This window comes from Berghia stephanieae, chromosome 7 (assembly GCF_034508935.2).
Source record: "Berghia stephanieae isolate SIO BIC M18660-M18661 chromosome 7, UCSD_Bste_1.3, whole genome shotgun sequence".
NCBI lineage: Eukaryota > Metazoa > Mollusca > Gastropoda > Nudibranchia > Aeolidiidae > Berghia > Berghia stephanieae.
Genome location: NC_088366.1, coordinates 31,007,031 through 31,024,599, shown reverse-complemented (window position 1 = coordinate 31,024,599; position 17,569 = coordinate 31,007,031). Strand labels below are relative to the sequence as shown.

The following is a 17,569-nucleotide window of genomic DNA, read 5'->3' as shown; positions in this document are numbered from 1 at the left end:
CAAGAGTCGAAAGGCCTTATTCTAGTTGTATGGACGATTATCTCGCGGCCCAATCAATGTAGTATCTAGCTGATATTTTTTAAGGGAATGAGAATAACAGTAAAGAAATTATTTTTGCTTACGAATATTTGAAAGATAGTATAGAGGACACGTGTAAACTGCTACAGGAATCCGTCAGTAGGAAAGCAGACATACATAAACACTACTCGGATCGCAAAAGCAAAACAAGAAAGTTTGAGATTGGTGACAATGTATTAATACTCTTACTCGATGACTCAAGTATACTCTTAACCACATGGAAAGGACCGTTCAAAGTAATAGCAGTAGGGTCTGGTGTTAACCGCGGTTCAGATCAACAACACAACAAAGACATTCCATTCAAATAAGCTAAACAGTTCTTCAGTAGAGACATGTAAAAAAATAATAAACAAAAATGATAATAACATCTTCAAAAAAGAACAAAATACCCAGACGGAACGTTTCGGGCTCAAAACCCTTCTTCAGCCAACAACAACAACAACAAAAACTGTTAAGACATTACTAAATTCCAGATTGACGACAGAGATATTTTGTAGGTCCTCTCTGTAGAAAAATATTGAAAAGCGTTCGATATGTAACTAAGTAGTTTCAAATTGAGCGGAATTAAAACAACGCATAAAATTTTGGTGCGCAAAAAGTAGGGAAGTCGCGGGTGGAATAGAAATAGGTGTAAAATGTATCCGTGCAATAAATCCAATATAGTAATGAAAATGATAGCCCAGAAGCATGACGAATGCACAGTAATCTTCAAGTCTGGGTATTTAAATTCTGCTCCACAGACTCTATATCTTGACGCAAACAGGAAACACATCTGTTGAAAACCCTTGGATGCTTAAACCCCAGGGGACTCAACACCAGACTGGAAAATCACAAACTATCGCCCCTGAGGTGTTTCTGACTTCTTTATTTCTCGGTTTTGTGTTATTTCAATTACCCTTGGAGTAGATATTGCCAAGAATGGTTCACATTCATGATCACTCCATGTTTTAAGGACTACTGTGCATTCGTCATGCTTCCGGAACCCTCAGAAATAATATTAGTGACGTGCAATTTCTCAACATATACTATAAAGGCATGAAAACCAAGATCGAAAAGGGTACAGGTAAGTAAGAAAAGTACTAAAGACGGAAAGCTATTTTGCTATTTTCTCAATATGTCATTTTTCTAGGGGTATGGGGTACTATGTCTAATGTTTCTCAGAATCTATTCCATGAAATTGTCTGAAAATGTCCACAGTTATCACAGAGACAATGTATTATGTCACCATAGAGATATTTTTTACAGGACATGTATATTTTGATTTATAATAAATATCATAATTTCTTTACATCAATTTTGTCATAAAACTTTGATTCAAAACTTGTTAATGTCCTTATACAAATCTTATAAGCGAAAGCTTTAAAATTCTCTATGGCGACACAAAATGCTGCAATGTTGATAAGAAGGAACGATATGGAGGATATTCCTTCATTAGTCTTTGCGGAAAGTCATAAGATTGTTATACTTTTTGATGCCATACCTATGAATCAGGACGCAAAACGGGTATCAACACAGAAACTGTACTTTTTTCATCAAAAAATTTGTTTTTAACTCTATATTGATGACACAGAAAGATTAAAATCGTCCAATTAGTAGAGTCACCGCCTAGTGAAAAAAACTTGAGTTGTTTTACATTCGTGTAAAAGATGAATTTTCTTCACAGTTGGTAAGATTGATATCTTTGAAAAACATTTGGTCGATTGGAATTCCAATTCGACCACTTGAAGGTCAACCATAGGTCACTAAATTTCAAATGAAGTCAATTACATTTAACAATCAATTACTCGTAAATTATCGATATTTCATAACATCTTTAAGAACATAAAAACTTTGTTATATGTTAAACAAATCACACGTACACTTTTGTTAATATTCCCTTCGATTTGTAAGAGATATTGCCATTGATTTTATTTTTAGATTAATAAAAACATTCCTCTTTGAGTATTTTATAGCATGCGAACAGCACTTTATTTTATAATACTCAAATAATAAAGTAAATTTTTTTTGGATGTCAGCAACAAGCGTATGAAGTTAAAAGGAAATCAAATAATATTTGATTGAGTTATCGCCCATTATAGTAGAGTAACTGCTTCGTGCAAAGACTCGAGTTGTGTCACCTTTCGTGTGGAAGTTTATCTTTCTTCAAATTTGGTAAAATCAATATCTTAGGGACACATTTGGCTGATTGGAATTTCAATTCGACTTCTTGAAGGCCATTCAGAGGTCAAGCAAGTTCAAGGTCAGGTATATTTAACATTTAATTACTTGGAACTAATCGATAACATCTTTAAGAACATAAAAACATTATCATATATCAAACTAATCACATGTACACTTTAAAAAACTTTCCCTTCGATTTGTACGAGTTATTGCTCTTAATTTGATTTCTAGATGAATAAAAATATTCCTCTTTATAGAATAACTTTCAAATCACATTGTATGTTCTACTACTCAAATAATAAAGTTTACTGTTTTGGATGTCAGTAACAAGAAAATAAAGTTCTCTTAGATCACCGCTCAGGCTATCCAAAATATAAGACGTTTTCCCAAAGAAACTCTGCTTGTTGCTTGGAATGTTCTACTTTTCAGTTACATTGGGGTCTTCTAAAACCCTTTTTTCTTCGTGATATGGCTGTGCTCAATGGGCTATTACCAGTAACTTCCATTTGTTGTCTAATAATTATTTGATTTGGTATTAGTTTTCGAGGCATTTCACAAAAAGAGATTTGCTGCAGTAAATTATATGTTAAGTATAATAACTCTTTTGAATTGAGACAAGAAACCTAAGATTTTTGTATACCGGTTCATAACATATCAACAATATATTCTGTTATTTGGCTGGTATTGATTTCCTAAGAGGCTACAAGTATTATAATTAGATACAAGCTTTAATGGGCGATAACGCCATTGAATATCTGATTTAGTTGTGATCACAAATTAAGTTTAACTCATTCAGTTCCTCATATATTTTTCCTGAAAAGTATTGTTTTATCAACAATTTTTAGATGTTTCACAAATAAATACACAAGTGATTTTTTTTTTCCAATGTGAAAAAGGGCGGTAACTCATTTGAATTTTGATATAGAGCTAAGATTTTTTGTATAGAGCCTAAAGACACATAATCAAATATTTTTTTTGTTCTTAGAATGCTAGTGCTATAGATTTCCTATTATCTTTTGAGTTCTATTTTTAGTAACAGAATTCAATGGGTGATAACTCCATTAACCATGTTCCGATTAATTTGCAATTTGGAAATTATTTATTCTCTGTATGAGCTGTTATTTGTTCTCTTTACAAGTTATATGTTTTAAACAGTTTAAGTGATATTCCGGGAAATCGTTCTCTTTTTAGAAAGAAGACGCAACTAAAGGGCAACAACTCCTTGAAATGATGTATGAATTTAATTATTTGTACGTAGGTGATATATTTGGATCCTATTAAAATGTTTTGGTGATTTGCAAGTTATCAAATTCTTGATACTATGGGACTTTTTAATTTAACCATATTTTCACCTTGTTTTGCCTCTGTGTGACCCCCAAAATGTCAGATCCAAGTTCCAATTGGACAAAAATGTTATTGTCTGTCTGCTTATTTGGCTTATAAAGAAAGTTAAACTTCTACACGAATTTAAAATAACAATGGCCTCGGGACCCTACTATAAATATGGATATGTAATTAATTTGTTTCTTGAAAAGACCGAAACCGACCTTTAAGTCTCATTTTAAAAACCTCTCCAAGAAATTCTGTCGATTTGACCCCTTTAGATGTAACGGACCAATAGTTCACGTTACACGACGGTCCTCTCTCTCTCTCTCTCTCTCTCTCTCTCTCTCTCTCTCTCTCTCTCTCTCTCTCCCTCTCTCTCTCTCTCTCCCTCTCCGATCACTCTTAATTAGGCAGAGTTCGCAGCCTTGACATCAGCTCGCCTAAGTTTTAACCTTTCTATACTTTTTTCAAACGCTTCTCTAAACTCTTTTTTCTTTGGAACTTACCTTTAAAGAGTGGACAAATACACCAGACATGAAAAGAGCTCTTTCCCACAAATTGCCCAATGGCGGCCTCCAGAAAATACACGGGCTGTGCACAGATAAACAGGCTCACAAAGAATGGGATCAAAAAGGCACCTGAGAAAAACACAAGATATCTAAAACTTTAAATTAAAAATCATACGTGACTCATAACAATAGGGAAGAAAAGTGTAAATGACAAATACACTGGTTCCTATTTCATTGAAAGTGTAAAACTAAATACTTTGTGTATTTGATCCTCTGGCTTCAGAGTGAAGGCATCTTATTTTCTAGTCTAAATATACTGTTCATCAATAAAGATATTATAAGTGATCGCTACATAATTTGAAATTGTACTACTCTTAAAGGATTTTAAAACACGTTTTGGGTGTGTAATAAGAGCATGCAGATTTAAGATATAACTGGAGAAGTTTGGTCGAAATTAGAAAGTCAGAACTCAATATTAAATATATCCATCAGCTAAAGTGATGACTTTATAATACCTGTTATGCCATAACTGTCACAATCGATAAGAACTAATTAAGGGGCGGCAATCGTTCCACGCGTATAATATTGGTGTTTGCTTCAACTCGCACGATTTTGAAGAGCATAGCAGAAGGGACGAATTGTTAAGTGTAGCTCTTAACGGCCCCAGTCTAGTATAATATCGGGTTTAGTCCAGGGACCAACATTAATTTTACAGTCAAAATGTTCTGAGTAATTTTTTTGTCTTTCTCTCTTTTTTCTTTCTTTCTTTCTTTTTTTTTCTTTTTTTTTTAAAGCTAAGTCAATCTCTGTCTCATATAATGTATAATTGAGATAGAGCTCATAGCTGAAAAGGCGTTCGTGGTGTTTGTGTGTTGACCTTGTGACCTCAAGAAGTCGGGAGAGGGATTCAAGATAGATACTAGGTACCTTTTCTTAAACCCATTTATTTTCTTTTTGGAGCGGTGGATAGCGTAGTTTGTGGAGATTTTTTTTTCTGCAAGGCGAAGGGTTCCGTAATAGTCTGGCCTCTCATTATTGGAAATGATTCTTCTCTATTGTCATCCAAGTCTCTGTTGTTTTCATTATAAGTTATCTTTAACATTTATTAACATTGGGATGAAAAAACAGGGCGGAATATAAAATGCCGGAGGAGGTTATAAACGTAGACTCTTAAAAAGAAAGGCTTCACATAAAGATGGAAGACGCAGAGAACTTGGCACAGAGACGTCCAAGAAGGAGTGGAATGTATTGATAGACCATGCTCTGGTCGAGGTGAGGGGACTAAGAAAAAAAGAAACGAAACACAGAAACAAGTAATCAAAACAATAAGACATCTAAAAAACCAAACAAACCTTTACTCACCTCCACCATTCCTCATACAGACATAGGGAAACCTCCAAATATTTCCCAAACCAACACAGTATCCCAGAGTAGACAATACATACTCCGTTTTCTTGGACCAAGTGTGGCGGCCATTTTGGAGATGCTCTGAGTCATCCTCACTGCTCATGGAGTCGTTCCGGTAGTTGTCGTTCAGCATCCGATCGTTCGATTGGTTTCCTTTCGTGTTGGTGTACATGGTGTGAGTTTTTTTTTTTTCTTCTTCACCTTTTGAGTATAGGACGTGTGGGTAGTAATTCAACAAGATCGGTACCGATATTGTCTGGTGACTGCCAGCAGGACTGTTTAAAGTTTATGTCTGCAATTCATAGATAAATAGATCAAATAAATAAATAAATGAATTAATAAATTAATTAATGGATATGTGGTCCTGTGGTATGACACCCGCTTTCAGATCGGAAGGTCCTGGATTCGAGCCTCGATCGGCGCATAGTTGAGCCCTTGGAAAAAGGCCTTTACTCACAATCTATCACCGTACTCAGGTGTAAATGATTACCTGGCCGTTAACAGCGTTGTCTCTGTCGGAAAAGAATATATGTAATAACGCCTAACAGGCATCGTGTCTCGTTTTACATGTTACGTCTTGCTCTTGGTTTTGGACCCTTTGTAAATCGCTTTGAACATGTTTAGTGGATATTGCCCTATATAAAAGCTCAATTTTTAAATTATTTTTTTAAAAAATGAATTGTGAGCTATCGTTTCTAAACAGTATTATGTCGGTGGAAGCCAGGTGTAGGATTCGAGTTTTTTCTACTTTAAGATAAAACTTCAATTGGCTTCATGCAATAAAACATTCTAAAAACCAAAGCTTCATATTTGAAACCAAACGTCTCAAGAAGGTATTATGTCAGGGTGAAACGGACCACCAAAAACTGAGAATTAATATGAAAAGAAGTACGAACTTTCAATTCTGTTGTGGTTTTTTTTTTTTTTTTGTTTTTTTAATCTTTTTTTGTTTTGTTTTATTTGCGGGGGGGGGGGGGGGTGGGAGGTGGGGGGGGGGGGTTCTCCGTTTTTGTTGTTGTTTTTGTGTGTGTTTGTTTGGGGATGGGAGGCGGGGTGGGGGGGGGGGGGGGGGGGGGCTGTTGAACCGTATGGAATTAGTACATTTTTTTTCTCAAATTTCCAGGACATAGATCATCCCGACCTAATACCGCTTTTAGACCGTGGGACATTAATTTGACAAAAATTTCTTATCATCTAAATTCATGAGGAGTGACTTTCAATGTAGGCTACGTCACATCCAGAAAGTAGAAAATGAGTCAGCATACTCCAAAAATAAAAATATCCCTTTATTCATCCCATAAGGAAAATTTGTCTCTAAGATCTATTCCAAAGGAAGAGCGGGATAGACCAGGTGCAGCGTCGCAAATTGACCTAGGACGAGGTGACTTACTCAAGGCCACATAACGCAAATGGGGGGGGGGGGGGGGGGGGGGGGGGATAATGGATCTCGGTACGAAGCAGAGACCATACGGCTGAGCCTCCCTGACACCTTACAATCACCAAAAAAATCTGAAGTTTCAAAATACTTGGGGTATTGTGCTATGAGGCAAAAATGACGAATATTTTCCTCTCTGTAGGTCACAAATAATTTTTAATGATATTATTATTTTATTATTATTATTAAAATTATTATTATTATTATTATTATTATTATTATTATTATTATTATTATTATTATTATTATTATTATTATTATTATTATTATTATTATTATTATTATTATTATTATTATTATTATTATTATTATTATTATTATTATTATTATTATTATTATTATTATTATTATTATTATTATTATTATTATTATTATTATTATTATTATTATTATTATTATTATTATTATTATTATTATTATTATTATTATTATTATTAGTATTATTATTATTACTATATTTACACGGGTCCAGCAAGCATTGCGTCTAATTTTCTCATTATTTTCAGGGGTGGGGGGGGGGGGGGGGACATAGTGAATCAGCATGCAAGTGCGGCTACTTGAAAATCAAGGAAGCAAAAGAAACCCAATGATCTTTATGTCTATTCTCATTAATAATGCCATCCCTCATCTCACATTCGACCAAGTGTTTTATTCAAAATCCATTGACAAATTATGGCAAACACTAAAGACGATTCTGAATTATCATTATTATTTGTTATTATTATTATCATTATTATTATTATTATTATTATTATTATTATTATTATTATTATTATTATTATTATTATTATTATTATTATAGTAATAATAATAATAATAATAATATATATATTATTATTAATTATTATTATTATTATTATTATTATTATTTATTATTATTATTATTATTATTATTATTATTATTATTATTATTATTATTATTATTATTATTATTATTATTATTATTATTATTATTATTATTATTATTATTATCATTAAATTTTACTTTTTTAACAACTTTTTTTATTAATTGAAGATAAGATTCTAAAAGCATTCTCTCGACTCTCATATTTTCGTCTTTTTTGTTCTATCATTCGATGATTTGATGTAAGTGTTTGTTTGAAAGATTGGGGAGAATGTAAAGTTTCATTCAACAAAGATTCTTTTGATAGTTAATTGTAAACATTTTGCGTATCCACTTAATCTAAATTAAAAAATATAGATAAAAGATATTTTTAAAAAACCCAAATAAATTTTAACAAAAGAATGGTGTTGAAATATTTTTTTTAAAGATAAAGGTATCAATATTGTTTTTGCTTACATCGTCAACAAGATGTCAAGACAAAGGAGAGTGGTGTTGTGAGTGAGGCTTGTATGATAACGGTCAGAGAAACGAGGTCACGACAAATCAGAAAGGTCGTGTGATTCAAACGGGTGCGACATGCTACCACAAAATCGTTAATAATTTATTGATGCTATGCATTGAGCCAAAAATCACAACATCCGCCAGCCGGATATAAGGTACCAACACACAAAACTGTGTGTAACCTTGAACGTTTACAATAATAATAATAATAATAATAATAATAATAATAATAATAATAATAATAATAATAATAATAATAATAATAATAATAATATAATAATATAACACATGTATAGCGCATAACCATGACTCGGTCATGATCTATGCGCTTCACGGTTACAAGAATGACAAGCTAAAATATCACTACCATACACACACATACACATATATACACACACATACAAACACACAAAACGCCCAATACCCAAACCAGGACTCTTTCAGTTATACTCAGAAAGAAACATTCATCTGTTGTAGTAAAAGGACCGGCGTTCACCACCTATTTAGCCTATTGACAGAATTAATTTAGTGATACTAATAATTAAAATGCTGTATAAAAACAATTACCAAGATTGATGACGTCATTTCGTTCCATCAGTTGATAAGCAGGACAAGTTATATGGTCACATTACCCTCGCCTCGAATGTATCAATGTTGACATTCATTTGATGATCGTTTCATTTTTTTGTGTTGTTTAATGGGAAAAGGTTTATTCTAAATTCTTGTGACTTCGCTTGCTCGGCGTTATGGTGTCTCGCTTGACAAAAGTCAGCGATTGGGGCGTGGTCATTGGCCAGGTGTTGGACATAGATGTTGATAACTCTGTGCAGCCTTGCGTCGTTAGGCTTTACAATATTGCTCTCGTGACGGTTGACAGGGTAACTTGTCAACGAAAGTGTAGCGTGTTGCCAAAGACCAACTAGGAATCTCTCGAATGGAAAATTTCTATTGGCTGCTGAGGTGAATTAAACAGAGCGAAGCGCATTTTGCATGGTTATAATCGGATATTATTCTGATTCCTTTTGACAATGAGCGGCACACTTTAAAACCTTTTGTGCTCACCATCATTTATTGCTTTACGGGTTAGAATATTCCAGTATTTGGAAAATGGTTACGTAGGCAAAGACTTGTAAATGTTGGACTGTTTTACGGATTGGATTTATGAAACTGATAGATTAGGACAATGATATTTGATTGGATTCGGAATTTATCATGATTGGATTTTGAAATTTATCACAAACAAATAACTGGTAAGAAGGAACTTGAATCGGGACTTTTATTGGATGTTTGGTGGTTGTGCATTCATTACATCCCGGCCATTGAACTCTTAGTCGTTATTAACATTACACACAACGCAATGGATAATCTACCATCTATGAAAAACACCATATGCATCATAAGCCCATTACATATGTGTGCGACTACTAAATTAATGTATCTAATTTGGTGTCGTAGATCAGGATTCTATATATCTATTGGAGGATGGTACCAGGATGTAAAGATGTATTTTCCGAAACATGGATACTCAAGAAATGTATTGGCGGTTTTAACATCTTTAAAGTTATTGAGAGACTCGAATTTTGAAGTGAAAATTGTAAAAGATAGGAAATAGTTGTTATTGAGGAAAAGAAAATGAATATCAATTTTGAAGGTGAAGGTTGTGGAATTATTTTGTATTGAAATATGGATCAAAAAACTTGAAATTTTAGATGATTCCTTAAAAATTCGACAAAGACGGATATTAAAAAAATAAACGACCAATATTGAAAATAAAAACACTTAGTAAAAGGAAATTAAAAAATATAAGGCAATATATTATCATTTAGATACTAAAACAATATATTACAGAACGGACAAATAAATAATAATAATAATAATATTAATATATAATAAATGAATTATAATAATAATAATAATAAAAATATATAATATTAATAATATTAATATAATAATAATAAAAAATATTATAATATATATACTAAACGTCCCATTGATGCAACGTATTTATTTATTAAAAATAAGAGAGGGAGAGATGGAAAATGAAAATTGAGATTTAAATGAATCATTTAGTGCGTTTTATTTCAAAATAATGAAATGCGTTTACTACAATCAAGCGTTTCGGAATAGTTCTTACGAATATTAATTTGTACCGTTGAATGGGAATGTTTTGTAACTATCAGTAACAAAGATGTGTCCCATTTTTATTTCAATTTTTGTCTGTTATTGTGGAATTACATGGGCAGTTGGGTCATCTTGAATGTTGGTTACGTTTTATTTTCTGTCAAAATGACTCAGAAGATTTATGGCAATAACACAGTAAATTAAGTTTTGATAATTGAAAAATGTACTGATGGTATTTAGTGTATCTTACATCAGTCATTGATTATTATTTCTCCCGTCGGTAGGGAGAATTGGAAAATTGATATTGACTCTTTGGGATCATGGGTTCATGACAAAGAGGAAAGTTTTATATGGTTTGATTTCTTGTAATAATATGTGTGGTTAAAGCTGCCAAGTAATCGACAACGAGTAATTAATATTGGTATGGACATGGCGTTATTATCGATTAATAAGACCATTGGATTTATCATGAAATTAAGTTGATAATTTATGCGGAATATGAGTAATCGTTGTTTATGTTTAGTTTTGTTTTAAACGCGTTTCATCGTGATTTTAAAAGGAGACATATTCTCTAATAACGGAATAAGGACTTTTGGTTTTTAAACGTCGGAAATTAAAAGCAGATAATATAAATTCAATTGGGGCGGAGTATCAATTATTATGAAAGACTGATGTCTTGTAATGGGAGTTAAAATGTTTTTTACGGAAGAATAACAAAATATTGAAATGATTACATGTATGGAGCTGATATATTTGTGACACAGTGGTTTATTTTTAAGAATCAGCGAATTATAAGTATACCCATATGGTATAAATGCTGTAAGATAGTGGGTAAATAAGCGCAGTGATGTAAGAAGCGGAATTTAAGTCACACGATTACGAAACGCAGGAAATGGAGCTCGGAATTTTTTTATTTTGCTTTGAGTTAAAAGCATGGTTTACATTAGGAAATGACAGAAAGGGGAGAATTATTATAAATACGAGGCGCGTGGTTAAAGACACATTATCAATGCTATATTTAAGAGGCGCGAGAAATTACATCCAATGAGTTTATATATGAATATATTTTAATAAGCGAGGGCCCAAGGCGCCGAACATTGATTTTATTGAGCAGACGTCTATTGTAACTGCGAATATTTTGATTACTCTTTTTCTCCTATCATTTCGCTGTTTAATTGTATCATATTTTACTGCGTATTTGAATTTAACTTTTATATATAAAATTTGTATGAGTTGAAGAAGAAATTTGTTCAATTGTCAAATCTTAAGTGTGTAACTCTTCAGCATATTAAATTGAATGTCTGAAGTGCTACGTAACTCCAATAATAATGATAACATAAACAAAATATATTTCTTAAATTAGGGATTGTCTAGGGGAATTAAATTTGAGTTAATCAAAGGCAGACTAGTGTTTGCACTTAACATGATACAGTCATCACGAAGAGGACACTTGCACCCTCAGTCATAACGGGACTTGATGACAACGCAGAGCCACACAACACAGTCACAACAGAGGTCGGGAAATGGTCCTAATCCCTTTGTCTTCAGAATACATTAAAATGGGGTAAAATCTGTCACGCCATTGATATCGTCAATCAACACAATCTACAGACTAAAATACACAGCAACTCAATTTAATAGTACTTTAACTATTACAACTGGACGATTTCATAAAATAATCGTATACACAGATTTCTTCATGAACCCATTTTTTATATTTACATTCTTTATTGAACCAATTGGATTACTTGTTTTACTTCTACGACATCAATACCCACGATGTCGAATGTTCTATAAATTGAAAACGTTCAAGATACGTTTATTACAAAATGATGTCCATTTTGAACAATACTACATCCTTCGTATGCAGTGGTAGCGTATTCAAATTAAATTAGTCAATATACTAGTGTGCAGCACCAATATTACAACTTATAAACATTATTATTATAATAAAGCTGTTTTGTATCATTGTAAAAGATTAAAGGCTATGATTGTATATAAGACAATGCAGGAAAAGGGACGCAAAAACGCCACACGAGGCGATTTCCTTTGGTTCATTATCGATGATATTCAACAACCGCGTTCAAAATAACGAAAATATTGTTGACCTTATTCGACCCTACTACATATTAATATAGATACTTATTGTTACAAACATCTACTGTGTTGGACTCACATCACCCACCGTAATACTAGAAGATTACCATCATTTTCATGTTTGGACTCACGTACACCACCGTACTCTACGATTACATCACTACCTGGTGTGTACTCACATGCACCATCAAAATCGACAACAAACACAGACAATACAACACACGACCTCTGTCGACTATAGCACACGAACTCTTTGTCAAACATGGCAGAGTTCACAACTTTTTTGACTTGTGGATAAGTCAAATTCATTTAAATTCAAAGATCTCGCACACAGTTAATCTTGAAATTTTTACAATTTCATCGACAATGGAGATTCAACGTTCAGCTAGAAACCCAAATATCAACGAGAGGAATCGACTGCATTCTTGTAGATGTATGGATTCGCACGTCACATGCCAAGAAACAACCAATCAGTTAAGCATACGTTTGCTACCTGTAGAGTCTTTGTTCGTCTCTTTTCAAAGACTCGAACTATTACACATCTAATTGGCAAAGGTTGGTCACTTTAGTAACAGCCACAATCACATACATGTTAGATTTTACTTATTTAGTTATTGTACACTGTAAATAAATATATAGTCGGACAATAATGAACTGATTATTTACTAAACACTAAATATTTGAATGTGAAGACATTATGGTGTAATTTCGAAGAATTTACAGAGGAAAAGTTTTTTAATAATCACAACATCCCAGCGGATATAAGTACCAACACACAAAACTGTGTGTAACTTGAACGTTTACAATTTAATAATATTAGTATATAATAATAATAAGTTAATATAATTATATAATATATAATAATAATAATATAATAATATAACACATGTATAGCGCATAACCATGATCGTCATGATCTATGCGCTTCACGGTTACAAGAATGACAAGCTAAAATACACTACCTACACACACATACAAACACACACACACAGACACACACACACACACACACACACACACACACACAACCAGGCACTCTTTCAGTTATTACTCAAAAGAAGAAGAAAAAAATCATTCATCGTGTTTTGTAGGTAAAAGGGAAACCCGAAGCGTTCACATCACCTATTTTTGCCTTATTGACAGAATTAATTTAGTGACTACTAATAATTAAAATGCCTGTATAAAAACAATTACAAAGATCTGAGTGACGTCAATTTCGTTCCATCAGTTGATAAGCAGCGACAAAGCTTAGTATGGTCACATTTGACCCTTCGCCTCAAAAGGGAAATGTATCGAAGTTGACATTTGCATTTTTGACTAAAGATGTGTTCATTTTTTGTTTGTATGTTTAATTTGGAGAAATATTATAGATTCTTAAATTCTTTGTGACTCGCTTGCTCGGCGTTATGGTGTCTCGTCTTGTCACAAAAGTCAAGCGTTGTTGGGCGTGGTCATTGGCCAGGTGGGTGGCAAAGATCGTTGATAACTCTGGTGCAGCCGTTGCGTCCGTAAGTAAGGCTTTTAACAAATATTGCCTCACTCGATTGAGGTGTGAATGGGTAACCCGATATTGTCAGGACGAAAAGTGTAAGCGTGTTGGCACAAAAAGGACGCCTAACTAGCGACTATCTCTCTATGAAATGGAAATATGGTTCTATTTGGCCTGCTGAGTGAATGAATTAAACAGAGCGAAGCGCATTTTGCATGGTTATAATCCATGGAAATGCACTATGATATAAATGTTAATATCTATCTAGTTATAACTTGCTTTATTTATTTAAATGGCTAAAAACTAAACAGTTATATTTCTTATCAATCTAAACCGTAGACAACTGGTACTCCCGGTATAATATCAGTAGCGACGGTCAGTCACACAAAGGTCAAACGCATCAGATAAACCCAACTAGGTTATACTTGTTAATTCGTCCTTATCGATCTAAATAAAACAAGACTGATTGTTTTGAGCTGAGCAGTTTCTGTACTTAGACCGTGGTCTCTTAGAGAACTCTGTATATTGATGACATGGGTTTCGGTAAAATGCTCACAAATTCCGTCAGTCGGATATAACGTACCAAATCACAGAAATATTTGTACCCTTGAACGTTAAAAGTCTGATTGACTTTTTGTCTACTAACCGATAAAATGGCTGACTAAAAACAATAACAAAGAGCTCAGTGACGTCAATTTCGTTCTATCTATCTACGTTCGTTGTCGTGCGGTTTGACAACAATCCTTCTGAACCATAGGTACCTGGCTCGAGTTTCGCTGCGGGCGGTGCAAAGTTGGGTTATTGGAAAAGGTTCTTTACTCATAATCTGTCACCGGACTCATGTGTAAAATAAGTACCGAGTCGGTAACGCCGTTAAAGTAAAATTGTGATAGCTGTCATGTTTCGTCATACATGTTAAGTGTTCGTTTGGGTTAACTTGTAAAGCAATTTGAGCACATTAATTGACAGTGCTCTATAATATTCAGGCTAAAGTTATAATTATGATGTAGTTTAAATATCAGCCTTAATCATTAGAAAATCATCATCGTCATCATTACCATCATCATCATCATCATTATCATTGTTGTTTGTTTTGCTTTAAAGGGTTTTACGGCGCTTGCTACACATTAGGTTATATCAGCGTCAGTAAAAATGAAGAAAATGGGATAGTAAAAAGTTCTAGAATTACAATTAAAGCACCCAAGAAAAAGTAAGACATAGGGGAACTGGGAACAAATAGGGATCACGTGTAGATTCAAGAGCATACCATCAATGTACTTAGTTCGAGATCACCTATCCGGACACAAGCACAAAATTCAACAAAGAGGAATACACTCAAATGCTTACATTATACATTCAAAATAACAAATATAATAATACATACCAGAGAGATGATTTACAAGGAAAAAAATATCATCTCCTAAAACAGTAACTATGCATTTGACTGTTTCCCTCGCAGCTAGGACTCCGGTCAGGGCCAGGACAAAACTAAGTAATCTCATTCCAAGACAAAGACAGAAGGCATGTTGGATAACAGATATAAGGGGATAGAAGACACAGTATGTACTCACCACCCTCACCCCCCCCCCCCCCCTGCCCACTATGGGAAGTCAGGTACCCTACCCAGATCATTATCATTATCATCATCATCATCATCATCATCATCATCATCATCATCACATCATCATTCTCATCATCGTCGTCGTCATCATCATCATCATCATCATCATCATCATCATCATCGTCGTCGTCGTCGTCGTCATCATCATCATCATCATCATCACCATCATTATCAACAGCAACGTTGTTGTTATTATTATTATTATTATTATTATTATTATTATTATTATTATTATTATTATTATTATTATTATTATTATTATTATTATTATTATTATCATTATCATTATTATTATTATTATTATTATTATTATTATTATTATTATTATTATTATTATTATTATTATTATCATTATTATTATTTTATTACTATTATCATTATTATTATTTTATTATTATTATTATTATTATTATTATTATTATTTATTATTATTATTATTATTATTGATATTATTATTATTATTATTATTATGATGATGATGATATTATTATTATTATTATTATCATCATTATAATCATCATTATCATCATATCATTATTATTATTATTTTTTATATTATTATATTATTATTATTATTATATTATTATTATTATTATTATTATTATTATTATTATTTTATTATATTATTATATTATTTAATTTCACATCTAATCATCACCTCATCATCATCATCATCATCATCATCATCACCATTATTATTATTATTATTATTATTATTATTATTATTATTATTATTATTATTATTATTATATTATTATTATTATATTATTATTATTATTATTATTATTATTATTATTATTATTATTATTATTATTAATAATAATAATAAATAATCATAATATCAATATTATTATTATCATAATCATAATTATTATTATTATCATTATCATCATAATCATCATCATTTCCTCACTTAGAATTTCAGGTAACATTGATGTCATTAAAAAATATAATTAGAAAGCACCACGATCCTTTTCTTTGCAATTATATAATTTCAACAAAAATATTCTTATTTCGAAAATGTCATTTCAATGCCCACGTACATGGGATAAATAACTATTCCAAATTTTAAAAATAATAAAATTTTTTCCTGACCTAAAAAATAGTGACCGATGCGCCCACGTAATAACGTGCCGGCAACCGTCTTTAATTAAGTGTTCTATGTTTTGTGGTCACCAGAGCTGAAACCCGTTAATAGCTTTAAACATCGAAAAAGTAGTCCGTCGGCGCCATTATGCCATGAAGCAGGAGTTTTTCCCAATTTACGTGCGGCCATGTGGTCTTGTGGTATGACACCCGCTTTCGGATCGGAAGATCCTGGGTTCGAGCCTTGCTCGGCGCATAGTTGAGTCCTTAGAAAAGGCTCTTTACTCACATTCTCTCACGGTACTCAGGTGTAAAATGAGTACCTGGCCGTAAACAGCGTTATCTCTATCCGGAAAAAAATGTAATATCGCCTAACAAGCGTCATGTCCCGTCCGATATGTTAAATGTTGCTGTGGTCAGGGACCCCCTGTAAAGCGCTTTGAGCACGTTTAGTGGATATTGCGCTATATAAAAGCTCAATTTTAATATTTTTTTCTATAGCATAAAATTGCTTGCTACCCTTGGATCGGACGTAAATTTAACGCAAAGTACTTTCCGCCGGATCTAACAGACCAAGAAATCCAATCACTTCTGGACAGTGGGGTCAGAAAAAAAAATTCGACTTCACCAGGGATCGAACTCGGTCCCTTTGCGTATTACATGAAATGAATACTATATTAATTGAGATATCGTAACCCCCAATAACCCTTTATATATATTAACGTTTTATTATTACTACGATGAAATTGGTAGTCATATATTTTGATGAGTACTGTTTCTATTATGTGTACAACACATAGCAATAAAGATACATACCTGCTCGACTAAATCCAAACTACGAATATCCTCAATAAGATAAGGGTGTGTCTTTTTTACGAAACCCGCCGAAACCCGC

At 32.7% G+C, this 17,569-nt stretch overlaps 1 protein-coding gene across 1 annotated transcript in view; it reads right to left on the bottom strand.

Annotated features, from left to right (window-relative positions):
- Window positions 1–5,652, bottom strand: part of LOC144976526 (sodium-dependent proline transporter-like) — a 40,926-nt gene extending 35,274 nt beyond the window's left edge. Inside the window, exons 1-2 of the mRNA XM_078920818.1 lie at window positions 5,436–5,652; window positions 4,071–4,202 (exon numbers count right to left, since the gene is read on the bottom strand). Of these exons, the coding sequence (XP_078776944.1) occupies window positions 4,071–4,202; window positions 5,436–5,652 (349 nt within the window). The remainder of the gene's footprint in view (window positions 1–4,070; window positions 4,203–5,435) is intronic.
- Window positions 5,653–17,569: the final 11,917 nt, after the last annotated feature.